This window comes from Prionailurus viverrinus, chromosome D3 (genome assembly GCF_022837055.1).
Source record: "Prionailurus viverrinus isolate Anna chromosome D3, UM_Priviv_1.0, whole genome shotgun sequence".
NCBI classification, from domain to species: Eukaryota; Metazoa; Chordata; class Mammalia; order Carnivora; family Felidae; genus Prionailurus; species Prionailurus viverrinus.
In genome coordinates, this window is record NC_062572.1 from 27,753,638 (window position 1) to 27,771,679 (window position 18,042).

An 18,042-nucleotide genomic window follows, 5' to 3' on the forward strand; every position below is an offset into this window, starting at 1 on the left:
GATTATTTAAATTACACTTCCGTTTTCTCTATTTCCTGTAATTATAATTTATAATTATAAAAAATTATAAATTTTTATAATAAACAATTTCATTTCAGGGCTTTCATTCACAGAGCATCTGCTGAGAACCAATCCCTGTGTTAAGGGCTTTGCAGACATTTCTTGCTGCATCCTCACAACTGCCTTATGCAGCAGATAATATTTTCACCCCCCCTTTCATAGCTCAGAAAACTTAACGAAACATCAACCAGTTTGGGGTATAGCCAACAGGCCGGCACATCGCCCGTCATCTCAACAAAGCTTCGGAGACTGAGTATACGACTGAGACTGAGTAAACTTTTCCATTTCACAAAGCGTTTCTGCACGCGGGCTGCAGCACAGGTTGGCAGGCAGCTCCCCCAAACCAAGCGCTAACCTCAGCACAGGGGAGGGCGGGAGGTGCCGGACGAGAGAAAAGGGGCTGATTGATAGGCAGGGGATACACGGTGAAAGGGAAACAACAGAACGACAGAAAATCAACAAGTTGGTGACACATGGAGGCAGTCATGGAAAGGGGCGGATGGAACAGATGGGAGAAACAAAGGCAAAAGGCGGTGGGCAGGGCGGGGGGGGGTGGTGAGGGGGAGCAAAATGGGAAGAAAAGAAGACCTAGAGAGCAGGACAGATTCACTCCAACCACAGGCCACCTTCCGTCCTGCCCCCATCCCTCACACCAGCTGAAAAGGAGAACCCTACAGGGCAGAAGGAAGGACCAGACGGACACTGAATGTACAGCGATGTCCGGACGTAACTACAGACGTGTGTTTGGCGACGTTACCACGCACTCTTGTCTCCCCATCCCGCCCCCCCCCCCGGCCCCCGTCCAACAATTGCTGCTCTTTCCCGTGACCTTCCAAGTTCAGACCTAGCTTCCTCTGCCCAGCTCCAAGCTCACGAAGGGGAAGGAAGGGAAGAGGAAGGAATCATTTATTCATTTAAGCAACTTTTAAATTCTTCAAAACAGCTTCACCGAGAGAATTCACAGGCCATCAGTGCCCAAGGAAGCTGCTCGCGGGGCAGAACCTGTGTGACTGAGGCCAGGACGCAAGGCCACCTTAATGCCAGTAAGGGCCTCCGATCAAGGGCCCCTGGGGTCATCTTCGGGTAAGGGTTGGATCAAAACAATGGGAAGGAAAGACATGTCTGGGGGCCTGCATGTGTGTTGCGGGGATGGCGGACAGGAGCGGGGTGAGGATCAGAACACAATGGGAGAAATAACCTTCAGTGCATTTCACAGACTGGCACGAGAGCACAGGCGACAGCGGGTTCGTCACAATCTTCCAGTGTGCCTTAGTAACAGGGAACCACCCGCTCGCATCACAGGTTGAGAAACATCTTCCTCTCGTAGCAGCATTATGTATAATAGGCAAAAAGTGGAAATAACCCAAACATCCGCCGACGGATGAGTGGATGAACAACACGCGCACAGCCACATCTTATGGAATATCACCGAGCACGAAAAGGAATGAAGTACCCGCACATGCCACCACATGGAGGAACCTTTAAAATATGAGAGAAGCCCCATGCAAAGGCCACACATCGTCTGATTCCATCCGGGAGGAATGTCCACGCTGGGCGAATCCACAGGGGCGGGAATCAGATTAGTGGTATCTCGGGGTGGGGGTGGGGGTGCTGATGGGTATGGAGCCTCTTCTGGGGGTGTTGGAAACGTTCTAAGATGAGGCTGGGTTCAGGGCTGCACGACTCTGTGAACACGCTAAAAACTGCTGAACTGCACACGTGAAACGAGAGAAACGCCATGGCAAGTAGCTCTCAACAGAGCTGTAGACCTATTTTTAAATTTCAACTAATAAATAAGGCGTTTCTTTCTTCCCTTGTTTCCCAAAGACACGAATTTCTCTCTCGTTACCGTGAGAGTTTTGTTTTCCGTTCTTTCGTACAAAAGCAGAAGCAAAGCGGGGGGGGGGGGGGGGGGGCGTTTATTTATATAGATGACAGTTAACCCAACGCCGTGAACGCAAGGAGAAGCAGCAATGAAGCATGAGACGAAAGTCAAACTCTTTCGACCGCTCCGTTCCGTAGCCAAATCCCGATGCTCGACGCTCAGGATGTAAGATTTCTAGGTAGCTACGGGCCGCTAGCTTTCCACACGTTGTGCTCTGAGCACAGACGGGGCAGTACTCCACCTGCTTCTCCGGGGAACAGCATCCAGCTTTTCACCACTGAATGTCAGGGGCTGTGAAAGAAGCTCTATCGCCTTCATAGATGGCCAAGTTTTGGAGGCTAGCTAAAAAGTCTGCCAAAACCCGAAGGCTTTTCTGCACCGGTTTCTACTTTAGTTGAACACAAGAGAGCATCATGCCGCTTTCTTAAAAAAAACAAAACACAAAAAACTATCCAGTTCTCACAGGGTGACCCTCAGCAGTACATTTTATATTCATTGTTTCCTTTCCAAGAGCCTTTACAGAATGGCTGGACAAGGAGAACTACAAATCAGAATAAGTCACTTCACCGACCTGAGTCTATGACTCCTTACTTATAAGGAGGAGGGCTGCCCACAATTACTTCCAAGGATATTCAGTCTCAAGGGGATCGGTCATTGTGGGTCTGTGAATCATGGAGACAGGACTAAATGCAGAAGCGGAGTTCCAGGAAACTTTTGTATAACCAGTTTCTTGCAATTTTAATAAAGTCATTTCCTCGAGTATTAAAGTCATTTAAAAATGATGCCACAGTTCCTCGGCAAATCTTATCTGAGTAATTGTGGGAGGCAAGTAAAGGGAAGGAAAGAAGGTTCCAATTCTCTCATATTCAGCTAAGGTGATTTCATGTGAAATCCTGGAATTATCTGTTTATCACATTACTAGGGGCAGATTAACAAAATACCCAGCTGGCAGGCCAAACGATGAATCCTATCTGAGTTGAGAATAAAAATATAGTGTAGGAAACTTCTGGACAGCAGGAACGGATTTGGGGGGATGAAAAAAAGAAAGTATGTGGACTCCAGCTCTTATCTAACCTCTAAACAAACTGCCAGCCCTTCGGAAGCATAATACTCCAATGCTCCCCAAGCCTTGGAACCTCACACTAGAGCTATTCCTGTCCAGTCCTAACTTCTCCAAGCACTAGCTGCTGGTAATCGGAGAACACGCCTATACATCCACACACTTGCTCCGGCCAAGCCCAGCACTTCCCAGAACTGGGTACCAGCTAGAGAGAAATGGATCCTTGACCTCTATGCACACAACAGGAGAGTCCTGGTGACCTGCTAAGTAAGGCTCAGGGATAAGCCTTACTTACTGAATGGAGCCTCAGGGATAAGAGTAATTGATGGGGAACTGACAATAAGGAGCAGTGTGTAAAGCCTGTCAGCCAGCGAAAACCGATAAGATCAAGTGCGCCAGCCCCACACTTTGCAAGGAGCCGGCCAAACACAGGAGTGCAATGTGTTTATGAAGACACGGGACACCTCCTTGCGATCACAGAGAGTACAACAGCAGTGAGGAAAGGTGGGGACCTCAGAAGCGGGTCCGAAACCCAGAGCACTTCTTTCTGGTTACCAACTACCCAATCCTTTGATTTGGCAACCCCCAAACTGCCTTAAACCCTCGAATCGAGCTAGTCTGTCTCCCAAGAGCTTATTCACAAGGTCTGTTAGTAGGGATGGAAGTAACCATTACGTATCTTATTGCTACATGAAATGTCCTTCATTCCCAGCCAGAGCTATAAAAACATATAAAGCACGAAAGGCTGCATTTACACATAACTGTGATGCCACCTGAAACCACTATTAGACTGTATGCCAAATGAGTAAGTGGGACTTACCAATTTTCTGGTTAAAAATCTTGTCAAAGGTTATTTCATTTCTCTCCTGGAGGTACTTCTGCATCACACTCCGGATACTAAAAGAGAAGAGGGACACGGTTTTAACAGTGACAGCCTGCATCATGAGAAACCATCCCTAGTGTGGACAATACGTGAATGTCTTAACTCAAGGATGCTGGCTGGAGAGAGCCCTCTTACTGACAGCCGTGATCGCATGGTCGGCTGACTACACTTAAAGCTGGGAGCATCATGGCTCCAGCTGGTATCCTGTCCTGTGACTCAGGGCCAACCTGACGTGTAGACACTGGACCAAAAATAACCCCAGGGCTGTGGGAACGCTCACCCTCAACACCACCGTTCTCAAAATACATACAAGTGTGCGCGCACATGTGACACATTCCGCTAATGGATTAATGAGCTCTTTCTGAAACAAAAGCAAATGTTCCCTGGATGCATGACTGCGATTTTTAAAAACCACATTTCTATACATCAACAATAAACAGTGAGAAAACATAATTAGAAGAAGACTTCACTTAACGATAAAATAAGAAACACCAAATGCCTTGAAATAAACCCTTCAAAACATGGGCAAGGACTTTATGGGGAAAATTACAAAATGTACTGAGAGACATCACCGAAAATCTTAATAAATGGAAAAGAACACCATAGTTATGAACAGAAAGATTTAGTATTGCAAAAATTCAACATCTATCCACGTTTATCTGTGAAATCAATTCAAACCCCATCAATATTCCACAGAGTTTTTCACAGAACATAGAAACGATTAGTCTTTATAAACTGTATCCAGAACAACACGGGATCAAGGAGAGCAAAAACATTTATGAAGAAAGAGAATAAGAAGAACAGGGCTTATTATGAAATTAAAATAATTAAGACAGGATAAACAAATTGATCAATGAAATGGAATAGAGAGCACATAAATATGGAACTTTAATATATAAGCAGCAAGGCAGAGAAATGGAGAAGCCAAGGATTATTCTGTAAGTGAACGAAAAGTGAATATCCAAATGGAAAAAGTAGAGACTGAGTCTCTATCATCCACTGATGGGGGAAAAAATTGGCATTAGCAGCCCCCTCTTGAAAACAAACTGATTAAGGGGTGCCTGGGTGGCTCAGTCGGTTGAGTATCCAACTTTGGCTCAGGTCATGATCTCACAGTTCATGAGTTTGAGCCCCGCGTCAGGCTCTGTGCTGACAGTTCAGAGCCTGCAGTCTGCTTCGGATTCTGTGTCTCCCTCCCTCTCTGCCCCTCCCCCATGCACGCTCTGTCTCTCTCTGTCTCTCAAATATGAATACATGTTAAAAAAAATCTTAAACTGAGGTATAATTTATATATGGTTAAATGCATATTTAAGTGTACCAACAGATGAGTTTTTCACAAACAACTACTACCCTAATCAAGATGTAGAATATTTCTATCACCCCAAAAGATGCCCCTTTGCAATCAGTCTCCCCATACTCTAAGATCCAAGCAAATACTGATCTCCTTTCTTTTAGTATGGTTTACCTCCTCCAGTTTGAGAATTTTACATAAATAAAACTACACAATATGTTGTCGTGTGTCTCACTTCTTTCACTTGACATAAGCAAGCTTCATCCATAGTGTTGTGCACTAAGTATTTAGTCCCTTCTCATCGCCAAGTAGTATGTCATTGCATGAACACTCCACCATTTATCCATTCATCTGTTGATAGACAATTGGGTTGTCTCCAGTCTGGGGCTACTGCAAATAAAGCCGCCTTAAATATCTGTGTGTAAGTCTTTTTACGGGCACGTGTTTTCATATCTCATGGGTAAATATCCAGGAGTAAAACTGTTGGTCACGTGGTTAATTATATTTAACATTATGAAAAACCTGCTGAATGATATTCCAAACTGACTGTATGACGTTACATCCCCACCAGCAACACATGAAGTCCCAGTTGCTCCGTATTCCTTGCCAACACTTTGGTTGTCAGTCTTTTTGGTTTTAGCCACTGTTACGCAGTGTAGTGGTAGCTTATTTTAATTAGGATCTCGCTAATGAGTAAGGATGTTGAGTATGTTTGGACACGATTATTGGAGTACTTCTATCTCCTGTGAGGCATGGGGTGAAGTCTTTTGCCTACCTTTAATTGAGTTACTTGTCTTATGACTCAATTGTAAAATTTCTGACTATGTCCTGGAATCGAGTCTAGTGTCCGATTTACGTGATCATAATATTTTCACCCAGTCCATACCCTGTCTTCACTTTCTTTATGAAATCCTTCTAAGAGCACAAGTGTCTAGTCTATGAGTTTCGATTTATTATTTCTGTGATGGACCATGCTAAGAGATCTTATGCATCTGAAGGTAATAAAGATTTTTAACCTGGTATTTCCCTTTAGACATTTTAAAGTTCTAGCTTCAATGTGTATGTCTAAGATCCATTTCAGGTTAATTTTTGTGTATGATACAAAGTAAAACCTCAAGGTTCTTTTTTTCTTCCTAATACCTCGCTATTCCGATATCATTTGCTGGGGTAAAAAAAAAAAAAAAAAAAAAAAAAGTATCCTTACTCCATTGAATTATCCTGGCACCTTTTGTTGATACAACACTAAATTTGGGAAGGTCTTTCATTAGGCTATCCTGTATCATTGATTTGTATGTCTACTCTTACATCGATACTATATTTTCTTGACTTTAGAGGTTTAGAGTATGTCTTGAAATCAGGTACCTCAATTTGGTTTTACTGCCTTTGTGGAGTTTTTGGTTGGTTCGTTTGTTCGTCTTTGGCTATCCTAGGTTTGTTACATTTCCATGTAAGTTTTTCCCCAGAAATCTCTGTCCAGAAAAAGCCTGATGGGGCTTGGATTGGGATTGTGCTGAATCTATAGATCAGTTTGTGGGTATTGACCTCTTAGTAATAATAAGTGTAGAATCCGTAAGTATGATATGTTTCTTCACTAATCTAGGTCTTTAATTTCTCACATCACTATTTTATAGCTTTCAGTATAGAAGTCTGGTCTTTTTTTTTGCAATAGCTTTCTCTGGTTTTGATATCCAGATACTATGATTCATAAGAGGAGATGGGAATAATTCCTTTCTCCTCTATTCTCTGGATGAGTTGGTGCCCAACAATGTTAATTATTCCTTAAATGTTTGGTAGAACTCATCAGTGAAGCCACGTGAGCCTAGAATTTTCTTTGTGGGAAGGTTTTGAAATTACACACTCCATTTCTTTCCTAGATATAGGGCTATTTATATTTTCTGTTTCTTCTTGTATTAGCTTTGATAACTTGTGTCTTTGAAGGAATTTTTCTATTTCATTTAACCTGTCTAATGGAACTCAAAATAATGATTCTGAGTAAGAGAAGCCAGATTAAAAAAGAGAGACAAACATACAGACAGAGACAGAGAAAACACAGTGTCTGATTACAAAGAGGCAGAAGCAAACTTTTGCGTGATGGAGCACAGAGCAAAATAATATATACACACACATATATATTTGGTTTTTGTCCCAGTACTTGGCACAGAACTCCTAAAACCCTTGGAATTTTCTTATGGTAGAAGCACCTAATTCATAATAATCCCTTTTCAACCCTACATGAGTTTATGCTAATGAGGTGACTCTTGGAGGCCCATAGACAGCTTCAGGGCGGAGCTAGTTGCCAGAGAAACCCACCATGTGATTAGAGCGGTAGAACTATTGGCCCATCACTTGACATCTGGGAGAGTGGAGACTGAGTTCAATTACCAACGACCAATGATTTAATCATGCCTACATAATGAAACTTTGATAAAAACTCTAGAAAGATGAGGTCTGAAGAGCTCCCGGGCTGGTGACCCCATGGATATGCTGGGACACTGGTGCTTCCAGACAGGGCAGGGACGCTCTGTGCCCCACCCCTTCCCACAAGACCCAGCCCTATGTAACAGTCCCTTTGAAGTCCCTGAGTTGTATCCTTTACAATAAAATGAACCGTAAGTATAGCACCTTCTTGAGTTCTGTGAGTTGTTCGAGTGAAATCTCAAACATAAGGGGAGGATCATGGGAACCTCCAAACTTGTAGTCAGCCAGGGAGTAATGCAAAGAGACTACAGGACCCCATTTGCAGCTGGCATCTGAAGTGGGGCAGTCTTGTGGGGCTGAGCCCTTAACTTGGAGGCTGTGCCAACTCTGGGTAGTTAGCATCAGGATTGAGTTCAACTGTAGGACACTCAGTTGGTGTCAGAGAATCGACAATTGTTGGAAGATGACAAAATGTTTACGTGCATTATCTTAATTTTGGTAATGACTTCACAGGTGTAGATAAAACTTGCCAAATTGGATCCTCGAAATGTGTGCAATGTGTTTCATGTTAATTATACCTCAAAAAAGCTGGGTTGGTTTTTGTTGTTGTTGTTTTTCTTTGAATTGTATCACTGGGATATGATCAGCAAAATCATGAGTGTTAGAAATTCTCTACCACCCCTGACCCTATTTCTTTAGCAAAATCAATTACAAGAGGGAAAAATGATGGCAGGGCACCTAAAAAAACAAACAACAACAAAAAAAACCCCAATCTTATAAAAAATTGAAGAGGGGTGCCTGGGTGGCTTCTGTCCAGCTCTTGATTTCAGCTCAGGTCATGATCTCACAGTGCAGGGATCAGGCCCTGCATCAGGTTCTGCACTGACAGCATGGAATTTGTTGGGGATTCTCTCCCCCTCTCTCTGCTCCCCTCCCTGCTTGTGTGCACATGCTCTCTCTCTCTCTTACTCTCTCTCTCTCAAAATAAATAAATCAACTGGGGGCATCTGGGTGGCTCAGTCAGTTGAGCATCCGACTTCGGCTCAGGTCACGAACTTGCAGCTCGTGAATTCGAGCCCCGCGTCGGGCTCTGTGCTGACAGCTCGGAGCCTGGAGCCTGCTTCGGATTCTGTGTCTCCTCTCTCTGACCCTCCCCCACTCATGCTCTGTCTCTCAAAAATAAACGTTAAAAATAAATAAATACGCTTAAAAATTTTAAAATAAAAAACTGGGAAAATGAATACAGACCAAATATCTGCCAAATACTTCCTTAGAAGTATTACAATTTAGCAGCAGCAATGTGTTACATCATGTTTATGCTTTTATATTTTAAAAGGGTTCTTATCTTTTAGGGATTGATACAGATATTTTACAGATGCAATGACAGATTATGTCTAGCTCTGCTTCGAAATAATCTAAAGGGAATTAGGAAGTACGGATGAAACACGATTGGCTGTGTGTTGATAACACATAAAGCCGAGTGATGGCTACATCAATTTCATTATACTATTCTCTCTGTACATGGTTAAAATTTTCATCAAAGAAAGTTTTTTTAAAAATCAAACCCTCCAGACTCCTGAACCATTTCTTTACATACCTCCTCATCAAGATAAGGCATAATATACTATATATAATACCATATATATTGATGGGAGGCCTAATGGATTTTTTTTAATATAACACCAACTAGCTGGAGACACAGCAACCCTGCCTACTGGGGTCCTGCCATATAAATACAAGGTAAGTATAATAAATATTGTATTGTAATTTAACATTTTCTTCTACTACTAAAGTGGTTGAAAGATCTGCTCTCTACCGGCCAAGGACTAGGTAGGCTTAAGTTGTACCTGAACACCTCACTAGCAGGAAACTACGATATTTATGACACAGCGAGCCAACTCCCATTTTAAAAGCCTCTATAGGGGGGCCTGGGTGGCTTAGTCAGTTAAGTGTCCCAACTCTTGACCTCGGCTCAGGTCATGATCTCACAGTTTCTGAGTTTGAGTCCCGCATTAGGCTCTGTGCTGATGGCTCCGAGCCTGCTTGGGATTCTGCCTCACCTTCTCTCTGTCCCTCCCCTGTGTGTGTGTGTGTGTGTGTGTGTGTGTGTGTGTGTGTGTGTATGTGGGGGGGGGGGAGGAGGGAAGGGGGAGGTCTGCACGCGCATGTGCACAAGCTCTCTCTCTCTCTCTCTCTCAAAATAAATAAATAAACTTTAAAAAAGGCCTCTATATTCTCTTGAGGTTTAATTCTGTTTTATTCTAGTGTCCAAAACGAGTTTAAACAATTATCTCTGTGACATATCACCCCAAAAGATGAGGATGCAAAAGGTAGTTGTGAAGATAAAGCAAAATTATGGGAAGAGACTGCTTTGTTAGAAGCACCACATAAATGAGTGGTTACCATTACTGACCACCAAGAAACCCAGAAGGCAGAGTTTTTTTTTAAGATGAGATGACTAAGCAGTCATACAAAGATTCAATTCCCCCAAAAGGAAATTGCTTTCTTTTATATGTAGTTACTAAATATTTTCCACTAACTGCTCATTAAACACCCAAAATAGAGCTACATTATCCAAAGTCACAATAAAAACTCCGCCACTAGATTTAAAACCACTGAATTCTGCCAGATAGACTCTGAAGAGGTCTGTAAAAGTAGCTGGGACGGTTTAATGTCAACTCTTGTCAAGGTTCCTCGGTTCACCAGATCTTTGGCAGGAAAGGCTTGCATATAATTTGCATACCATTAAACATTTCAGCAGGAGACAGTCTACATTTAGACAATCACAACCCAATTACGCTAGATGTGAATTTAAGCTCCTTTGTGTTTTTTTCTACAATATTTTGACAATCCAGATCAGCTCTCTTCATGCCTTTTTCTTTGCAACAGATTACCTGATATTAAAGTGACACTAACATAACCCGAATTCCACTGGTCAGTAAAAATCCATCATCTTAACGAAAGTCGTCCCTGGACAGAGAGAATTGGCGAGATGAACACATTTATGGGGTCATCAGTTCTTCTAATAAAAGCCACTAAAACCTCATGACCCAAATCATCCCTTCAAATTAGTTACAATGATCATTCTAGAACCCATTCACCTTTATTTTTCAGAATACTTTTGAATCATCAACAACATACGAGCAGATTCATTTTACAGCGAAGCATCAGAGGAGGGAGGGACAGAGGCCAGGAGAGTCTATAGCAGGGCTTAGAGCATCCTCCTCGTTTCCAAGGGTAATTTTCCATGCAGTTATCTCATTTACAAGACTCCAAGGGCCTCCCATTTTGCCCAACGTCCTAACTCCTTAGCACGTTACCGGGAGCATTTCCAATGGGGCCCCAACCCACCTCGTCAACCACATCGTGTCATGGTTTTTCTCCCAGAGCAGCCACACTTGATTTTCTCACTGCTCCGTGACTCTAAATGCCACTCCTTCGAATGCCTCTTTTTACATGAAAACCTCCTTGTCTTCCAGGATCCACGTCGGGATCACTGACACTATGATGCTGTCCCCAGCTCTGGCAGAGGTAAGTCACTTCGGTTTCCACTGCACGTCACATGGCACTGCTGTATCATGTCCCCAGTGGACCCCTGTCCTCCTCAGGAGGAAAAGACAGTGTAGTCATCGGTTCACACAATCATTCATTCGTTCGAAATAGGTACTGCATCCTTTCTAGGAGACAGCCAGCCACTGCGTGTGATGCCAGAAACGCACAGTGCCTCCGACCCGGTCTCTGCCTTAAAAGAGCCCTTGTCCATAGGGGTGACAGAGGAGTGAACAGGAAGCCCCAATCCAACGTGGCAGTCAGCAGGGACTGCACGGCCAGCTCAACAGGACTAAACTACAGAATCTGAGGGGCCGCTGCCAAAGGGGAAATGAGAGAAAGCAAGGGGACCACTCGAGAAGGATCTCATAGTCATGTCACCTCAGCCTGTACCAAATAATTGAACCAAATGGACAAAGGACAACAGCAATTAAAACACACACACACAGAGACACACACACCACACACGCCAGACCACAAACAGCTCCCACTTTTAGATTCACTTATTTTTCTAACTATGTGAAAAGCGTATCTAAATTACCCCCCATGAGATTAATGTCAGCCTTTCGTGGCTTTTTTTGTCTTTAATGTTTATTTATTTTTGAGAGAGAGAGAGCGTGCGAGCAGGGGAGGGGCACAGACAGAATGAGACAGAGAATCCAAGAAGGCTCTGGGCTGTCAGCACAGAGCCCAATGTGGGGCTTCAACCCACAAACCATGAGATCATGACCTGAGCCAAACCGACTGAGCCACCCAGGCACCCTTTCGTGGCTTTTTTAAAGCAAACACTTCCTTTCCATGGACTGACAGATGACATTTTGTTTCTACCACCGGTAAGAATGCTGACTCATTGGACATAAGTCACTGTACTTCCTCGTCCCCCAAACACCACCGTGACCTACCGTCCCCCACTCTTCCCTGAGGCAGCGTAAACCGGTCACTGTCTGGGCAAACAGATTCACACACTAAAACAGGCTCCACAGAAAATCAGCCAAGGTAAATTTTCTTTGACTTGACTCTCAATTTGGTATAAGATACCCACTGTCCCATAAGAAGTCCGCATGATCATAGCCGCTGATCTCCTTTACAGGCTGGGGGGCGGGGCAGTTTGCTTACAAGAACCCTTTATCATACTCCAGAGCACTGAAAATACATTCTCTCATATTTTTCTGTTTTTAATAGCTTTGTGATGATCTCATCGAACACTCTGGAATTTCTTTTTTCGTACAATGTGGAGGGATTGTAACTTTGCCAGATCACACACCAGCCTTTCCCCACCAGACTCAAAATGTCACCTTTATTCATAAACCAAACTCACATATAATACGTGTGCTCATAGGGGCGCCTGGGTGGCTCAGCAGGCTCAGATCATGATCTCATGATTCCTGAGTTCGAGCCCCGCGTCAGGCTCTCAGCTGACAGCTCAGAGTCTGGAGCCTGCTTCGGATTCTGTGTCTCCCTCTCTCTCTGCTCCTCCCCTGCTCACATTCTGTCTCTCCATCTCTCTGAAAAATGAATAAACTTAAAAAAATTTTTTTAAATATGTGTGTTTGTATACATTACGTATATACACACATACACATACACACAAGGCTTGTTGTGCCCTGGATGTGTGTCTATGTCTGCACCACAACCACACTTGTAACTGCTATAGCAATGTTTTCTTTTAGACAGAGCAGATCCCCACTGTTTCATTTTTTTCAAAAAGTCATTGGTTATTTTTGTCCATTCTTCTCTTCTAGATGAACGTGAATCACCTTTCAAGTCCTTTGAAATTCTCGTTTGGGTTTTGACTGGGATTGCCTTGGATTCGGATTCTTTTGAAGAGAACTGACATCTTCCCAAACTGAGTCTTCCTATCTGCAAAGATCCTGTGGCACTCCATTTATCCAGGCTTTCTTGGCCTTTAAATAAAGTTTTGTGTTTCTCACATACAGGTCTTGTCGGTAATTACGGTAGTTAGTGACGTCAGGTTTAGAGCAACACATTAGAAAAGACCAATGTTAAAGTAATTATTTTGAAATGTTTTGACAAATTAATATTCAAATGACTTAAAAACAGAAAGCTGTAGGAGCGCCTGGGTGGCTCAGTCGGTTGGGCGACCGACTTTGGCTCAGGTCACGATCTCGTGGTCCATGAGTTCGAGCCCCGCGTCAGGCTCTGGGCTGATGGCTCGGAGCCTGGAGCCTGCTTCCGATTCCGTGTCTCCCTCTCTCTCTCTCTCTCTCTCTCTCTCTGCCCCTCCCCCACTCATGCTCTGTCTGTCTCAGACATAAATAAACATTAAAAAAAAAAAAACAGAAAGCTGTTCAAGTCATTTCAGTAACAGAGACTGGATCGTAGAGTTTCATTAGGCTTTGGAAAGATGCTTACAGGGTAGATCATCTTAAATAGCAAGGGTTATATTTTTTTCCTGCTAAATTTAAACATCAGAGCTATGATTTGAATGATATTCACAAAGTTCAGGGAAGTCTTTTGTGTTCAGGGGGTAAATGGACATAGTTTTCTAAAGTTTCATTTCTTACCCTGCTTTGCCTCTTGGAAATCCTTCTTTATGGCTTCTGCTCCCCCTTCATCGTTCCCCGAGAAGTCTGCAGGTCAACAGGTTGTAAATCTGTCCACACCACTTGGGATTGGTCAGGACTCTGGCTACGAGTGAGTTCACTAAACCTCTGCCCACATCTTTGCGATCGGTGTCACGGGGTTTCTTTTCGAGTCGCCCTACTGTGGTTTCCAAAAAGCACGCCACCCTCCCGCAGACTAACTTACTGGAGACGCAGCACATCTTGCATATGCCATCACGGGAGTTTAGGTCCTAAGTCACCAGTGCTCCTACCTATGACATCGGGCCAACCGAAGTTTCCATCAGTCCTGCAAGCCTCTAACTGCGATCCTCAGGCCTAGCCATCTACTCTGTTGTTTTGAAAGATCATAATGAAAATGTTCAAACATGCAGAAGAGCATAGTAGAGTGAGCCCCGGTAACCGTCCTCCCACGCCTCCTGAGTAGCTACCAAGGTTTTCGTCTGCTACTTTTATCCTCGCCCCAACTTCTCCTCCAAGCTTTAAAGCATCTTAAGGCTTGGAATCTCCGACTGTGTGTCATTCTACCCTTACTCCCTCAGTTTGCAATCTAAAAATTAGGGACATTTTCCTTACGTAAACACAATCTATTATTACTCCCACTCCCTTCCCTATAGAAACAATACTGACCCTCCCCTGAATGCCCCCCCCCCAGAAATAATGATAACTCCTGCACATCTACTACCTAGTTCCCCTGTCCATGATGTCCATAAATGTCCATCATTCTCTTAGGGTCCTCTTTTGAGCCAGGATCTAATATAATCAGGATCGTGCACTCACTAGACCACTGTCTCTCTCCAATCTGCTTTAACCAAGAGCTCCTCCTTCTCCCCGACACCTGCTTTTTATATTCGCAACCAGTGACTTACTGAGGGCACCAAGACCAGCTGTACAGAGGCTAGCTCCTATTCCGGATTTATCTGTTTGCTTCCTCTAAGGTCCTTCGACCTGCTCCTCTAGCTCTGTATTTCCTAGACGCTGAAAGTTTCCCTCTGAAGACCGGATGATATTCGAGTCCAACCTCCGGGGGCAGGAATACCATCACGAGATGGTCTTCGTATGTCAAATTGCCCCCCCCCCCAAGGAGGTACAGTTATTTCTTCTTAGTGATGTGAAAATTACTTAACAACTGAGCTGGTGATTATCGGATTTCTCCTTTTCAAATTCCCCACGACACCGCATTTAGTGGGTTCATGCTCTGATGACCTTTGCCTACCTCAACACTTCCATTAAGAGTTGCAAGATGGTGACTCTCCCAATTCCATCATCCTTGCCACGTTCACTTGCTGTAAATCTTTTTTCTTTTTTTTAACCAATCAATGAGTTTTTATTTTTTATTATTTTAATTTTATCTTTTTAAGTTTACATCCAAATTAGTTAGCATCTAGGGCAACAATGATTTCAGGAGTAGATTCCTTAGTGCCCCTGACCCATTTAGCCCATCCTCCTCCCCCAACCCCTCCAGCAACCCTCAGTTTGTTCTCCATATTTAAGAGTCCCTTATGTTTTGTCCCCCTCCTGGTTTTATATTATTTTTTTTCCCTTCCCTTATGTTCATCTGTTTTGTCTCTTAAAGTCCTCATATGAGTGAAATCATATGATATTTGTCTTTCTCTGACTAATTTCACTTAGCATAATACCTTCTAGTTCCATCCACGTAGTTGCAAATGGCAAGATTTCATTCTTTTTGATTGCCGAGTAATATGCCATTTTATATATATATATATATATATATATATATATATATATATATATATACAAATACCACATTTTCTTTATCCATTCATCCATCGGTGGACAGTTGGGCTCTTTCCATACTTTGGCTATTGTCGATAGTGCTGCTATAAACATGGGGGTGCATGTGTCCCTTCGAAACAGCACACCTGTATCCCTTGGATAAATGCCTAGTAGTGCAATTGCTGGGTTGTAGGGTAGTTCTATTTTTAGTTTTTTGAGGAACCTCATACTGTTTTCCAGAGTGGCTGCACCAGCTTGCATTCCCATTCTGTAAATCTTCTTAAGGAAGAATTATGTCCCATCAAGTAAAAATCGTGATCACCCTCTGTAGCTTACAGGAAAGGCAAGAAAAGCGCTAAATGCTTCACCTTTTTGACTGCCTCTTTTCAGGGACAGAGTTGGTACCGTATTTTGACTGCCAGTGGTGACCAATAGGTGTCTTGTTTTTATCTGTTTTGTTTGGGGATCTCCCTTTTGGATATCATGGATATATTAGCTTCCTACCGCTAATATAACAAATTACCTCGAACTTGGTAGCTCCAAACCACAGAAAAGTATTATCTTATAGATCTGTAGGTCAGAAGTCTGGAATGGGTCCCCCTAAGCTAAGATCAAAATGCCAGCAGGGTTTTGTTCCTAGTGGAGGCTCTATGGGAGCACCCGTCTCCTTATCTTTGCAGGCTTCTAGAAGCCGCCACATTCCTTGGCCCATGACCCCATTCTACCATCAAAGCCAGCAAATGTCAGATATTCCTTCTCAAGCTACCTCACTCTGACTCTGACCCGCCTCCCTTCCTTGCTATTGTTCTGGGCCCAGCCAGATAACTCAGGATAATAATCTCTTTATCTTAAAGTCTGCAACATCAGCTGCCTGAATTACATCTGCAATCTTCTTGCCAAGTAATGTTCACATAGTTGCAGGTTCTGAGGACTAGGTCATGGACATTTGGTGGGGGAAGGAGCTAGTGTTCTGCCCAGCGCAAGGGCTGGAATATATTCAGAATATTTTAATCAACCGCAGCCATATTCCTTTGATAGCCAGTGGGGACCCCTTCTTCCGGCCTCTGCATTTGTTAGATATCGTGCCCACCCCACCCCTCGGATGGCTCCTTTTTCTGATACAACGGATACCAGAAGTTCCGGGTTCTTCTTGCCGAGACCCTGCCCACCCCTCAGGGCAGGTGTGTTTGCGCTGGGTACCTACAAGGATGGGACAGCAGTTGTTTCTTGGGCTTTTCCATGACTGGGGCTAAGACATACACATATGTGGTAAGACAAGAAAAGGAAAGAAAAGGAAAGAAAAGGAAAGAAAAGAAAAGAAAAGAAAAGAAAAGAAAAGAAAAGAAAAGAAAAAACCATGAATTTAAAATGACTTTCTGGGGCACCTGGGTGGCTTGGCTGGTTAAACATCCAACTCTTGGTTTCAGCTCAGGTCATGATCCCACAGTTGGTGAGATCAAGTCCTGAGTCGGGCTCCACACTGACAGCACGGATTCTCTGTCTCTCCCTCTCTCTCTGTCCTTCCCCCTCATGCCTTCTCTCTTTCAGAATAAATAAACTTAAAAGAAACTGTTTCAAAGAACAAAAAAATAAAATGACTTTCCAATTCGAATTTAACCTTATAGGGTTTTTACTTAGCTCTTGTCTCACACTCCTGTATCTCTTCATTTACATTTAAAATCTCACTTCTAGAGGCACCGGGGGGGGGGGGGGGGGGGGGGGGGGGGGGGGGGCTCAGTTGGTTAAGCCTCCAACTTCGGCTCAGGTCATGATCTCACGGTTGGTGAGTTTGAGCCCCCCATCAGGCTCTGTGCTGACAGCTCGGAGCCTGGAGCCTGCTTCAGATTCTGTATCTCCCTCTCTCTCTACCCCTCCCCTGCTCACGCTCTGTGTCTCTCTGTCTCTCAATAATAAATAAAAACGTCAAAAAAAATTTTTTTAATAAAATCTCCGTTCTTATTACCCAGCTGTATTTAGATAGTCTATATGAAATGATTTTAAATGAACAATAACATTAACACTTCTGAATGCAGCCCTATTTATCCTTAAAACATACAGGACAATTTGGCATCGTCTCGCGAAACTGAGAATGCCCCTCTCTTACTTCCAGGGGTCTATCCTACGACCCCAAAGAGGCACAGGTCAGCATACCCACTGTGCCGGCGCTTGTGATCACGAACACAGGGTTAGGTAAACAGCGGTCTTACGATGTATCATGCAGCAATTCAGAGCACTGAGAAGCATCTCTTCACTACTACCAAGGACAAGCCAAACATGTCTCAGCAGGAGCAGAGGACAAGTTGTAAAGGGACTCACTAATGTGTTCCTAACAAACACAACTCTGTCCCAGTATGATGCCCACAGCCTTTCTGTGTGAAGGTTAAATGTGCAACCTGTTTCATTAGTTTTCCATCACAATGTAGAATGTACTGCTAACAAGTTTAATGCGAAAAATCCTTTATGTATCTAGAGTAAACGGACAAGTGTGCTCGAGCCAAGGGTATCCATGTACCTGCTGATGGAGAGAGAGAATTTCAGTTTTTGTTTTTTAAAGATAAGGGCATATGCGAAATTACA

The 18,042-nt window shown here is 43.5% G+C and overlaps 1 protein-coding gene across 2 annotated transcripts in view; it reads right to left on the reverse strand.

The window, feature by feature from the left end:
- The window catches only part of GRK3 (G protein-coupled receptor kinase 3), a 131,712-nt gene that overhangs the window by 102,587 nt on the left and 11,083 nt on the right, over nucleotides 1–18,042 (reverse strand). For both annotated transcript variants that reach the window (XM_047826891.1, XM_047826890.1), the window contains exon 2: nucleotides 3,826–3,902. In XM_047826891.1, coding sequence (XP_047682847.1) covers nucleotides 3,826–3,902 — 77 coding nt within the window. The remainder of the gene's footprint in view (nucleotides 1–3,825; nucleotides 3,903–18,042) is intronic.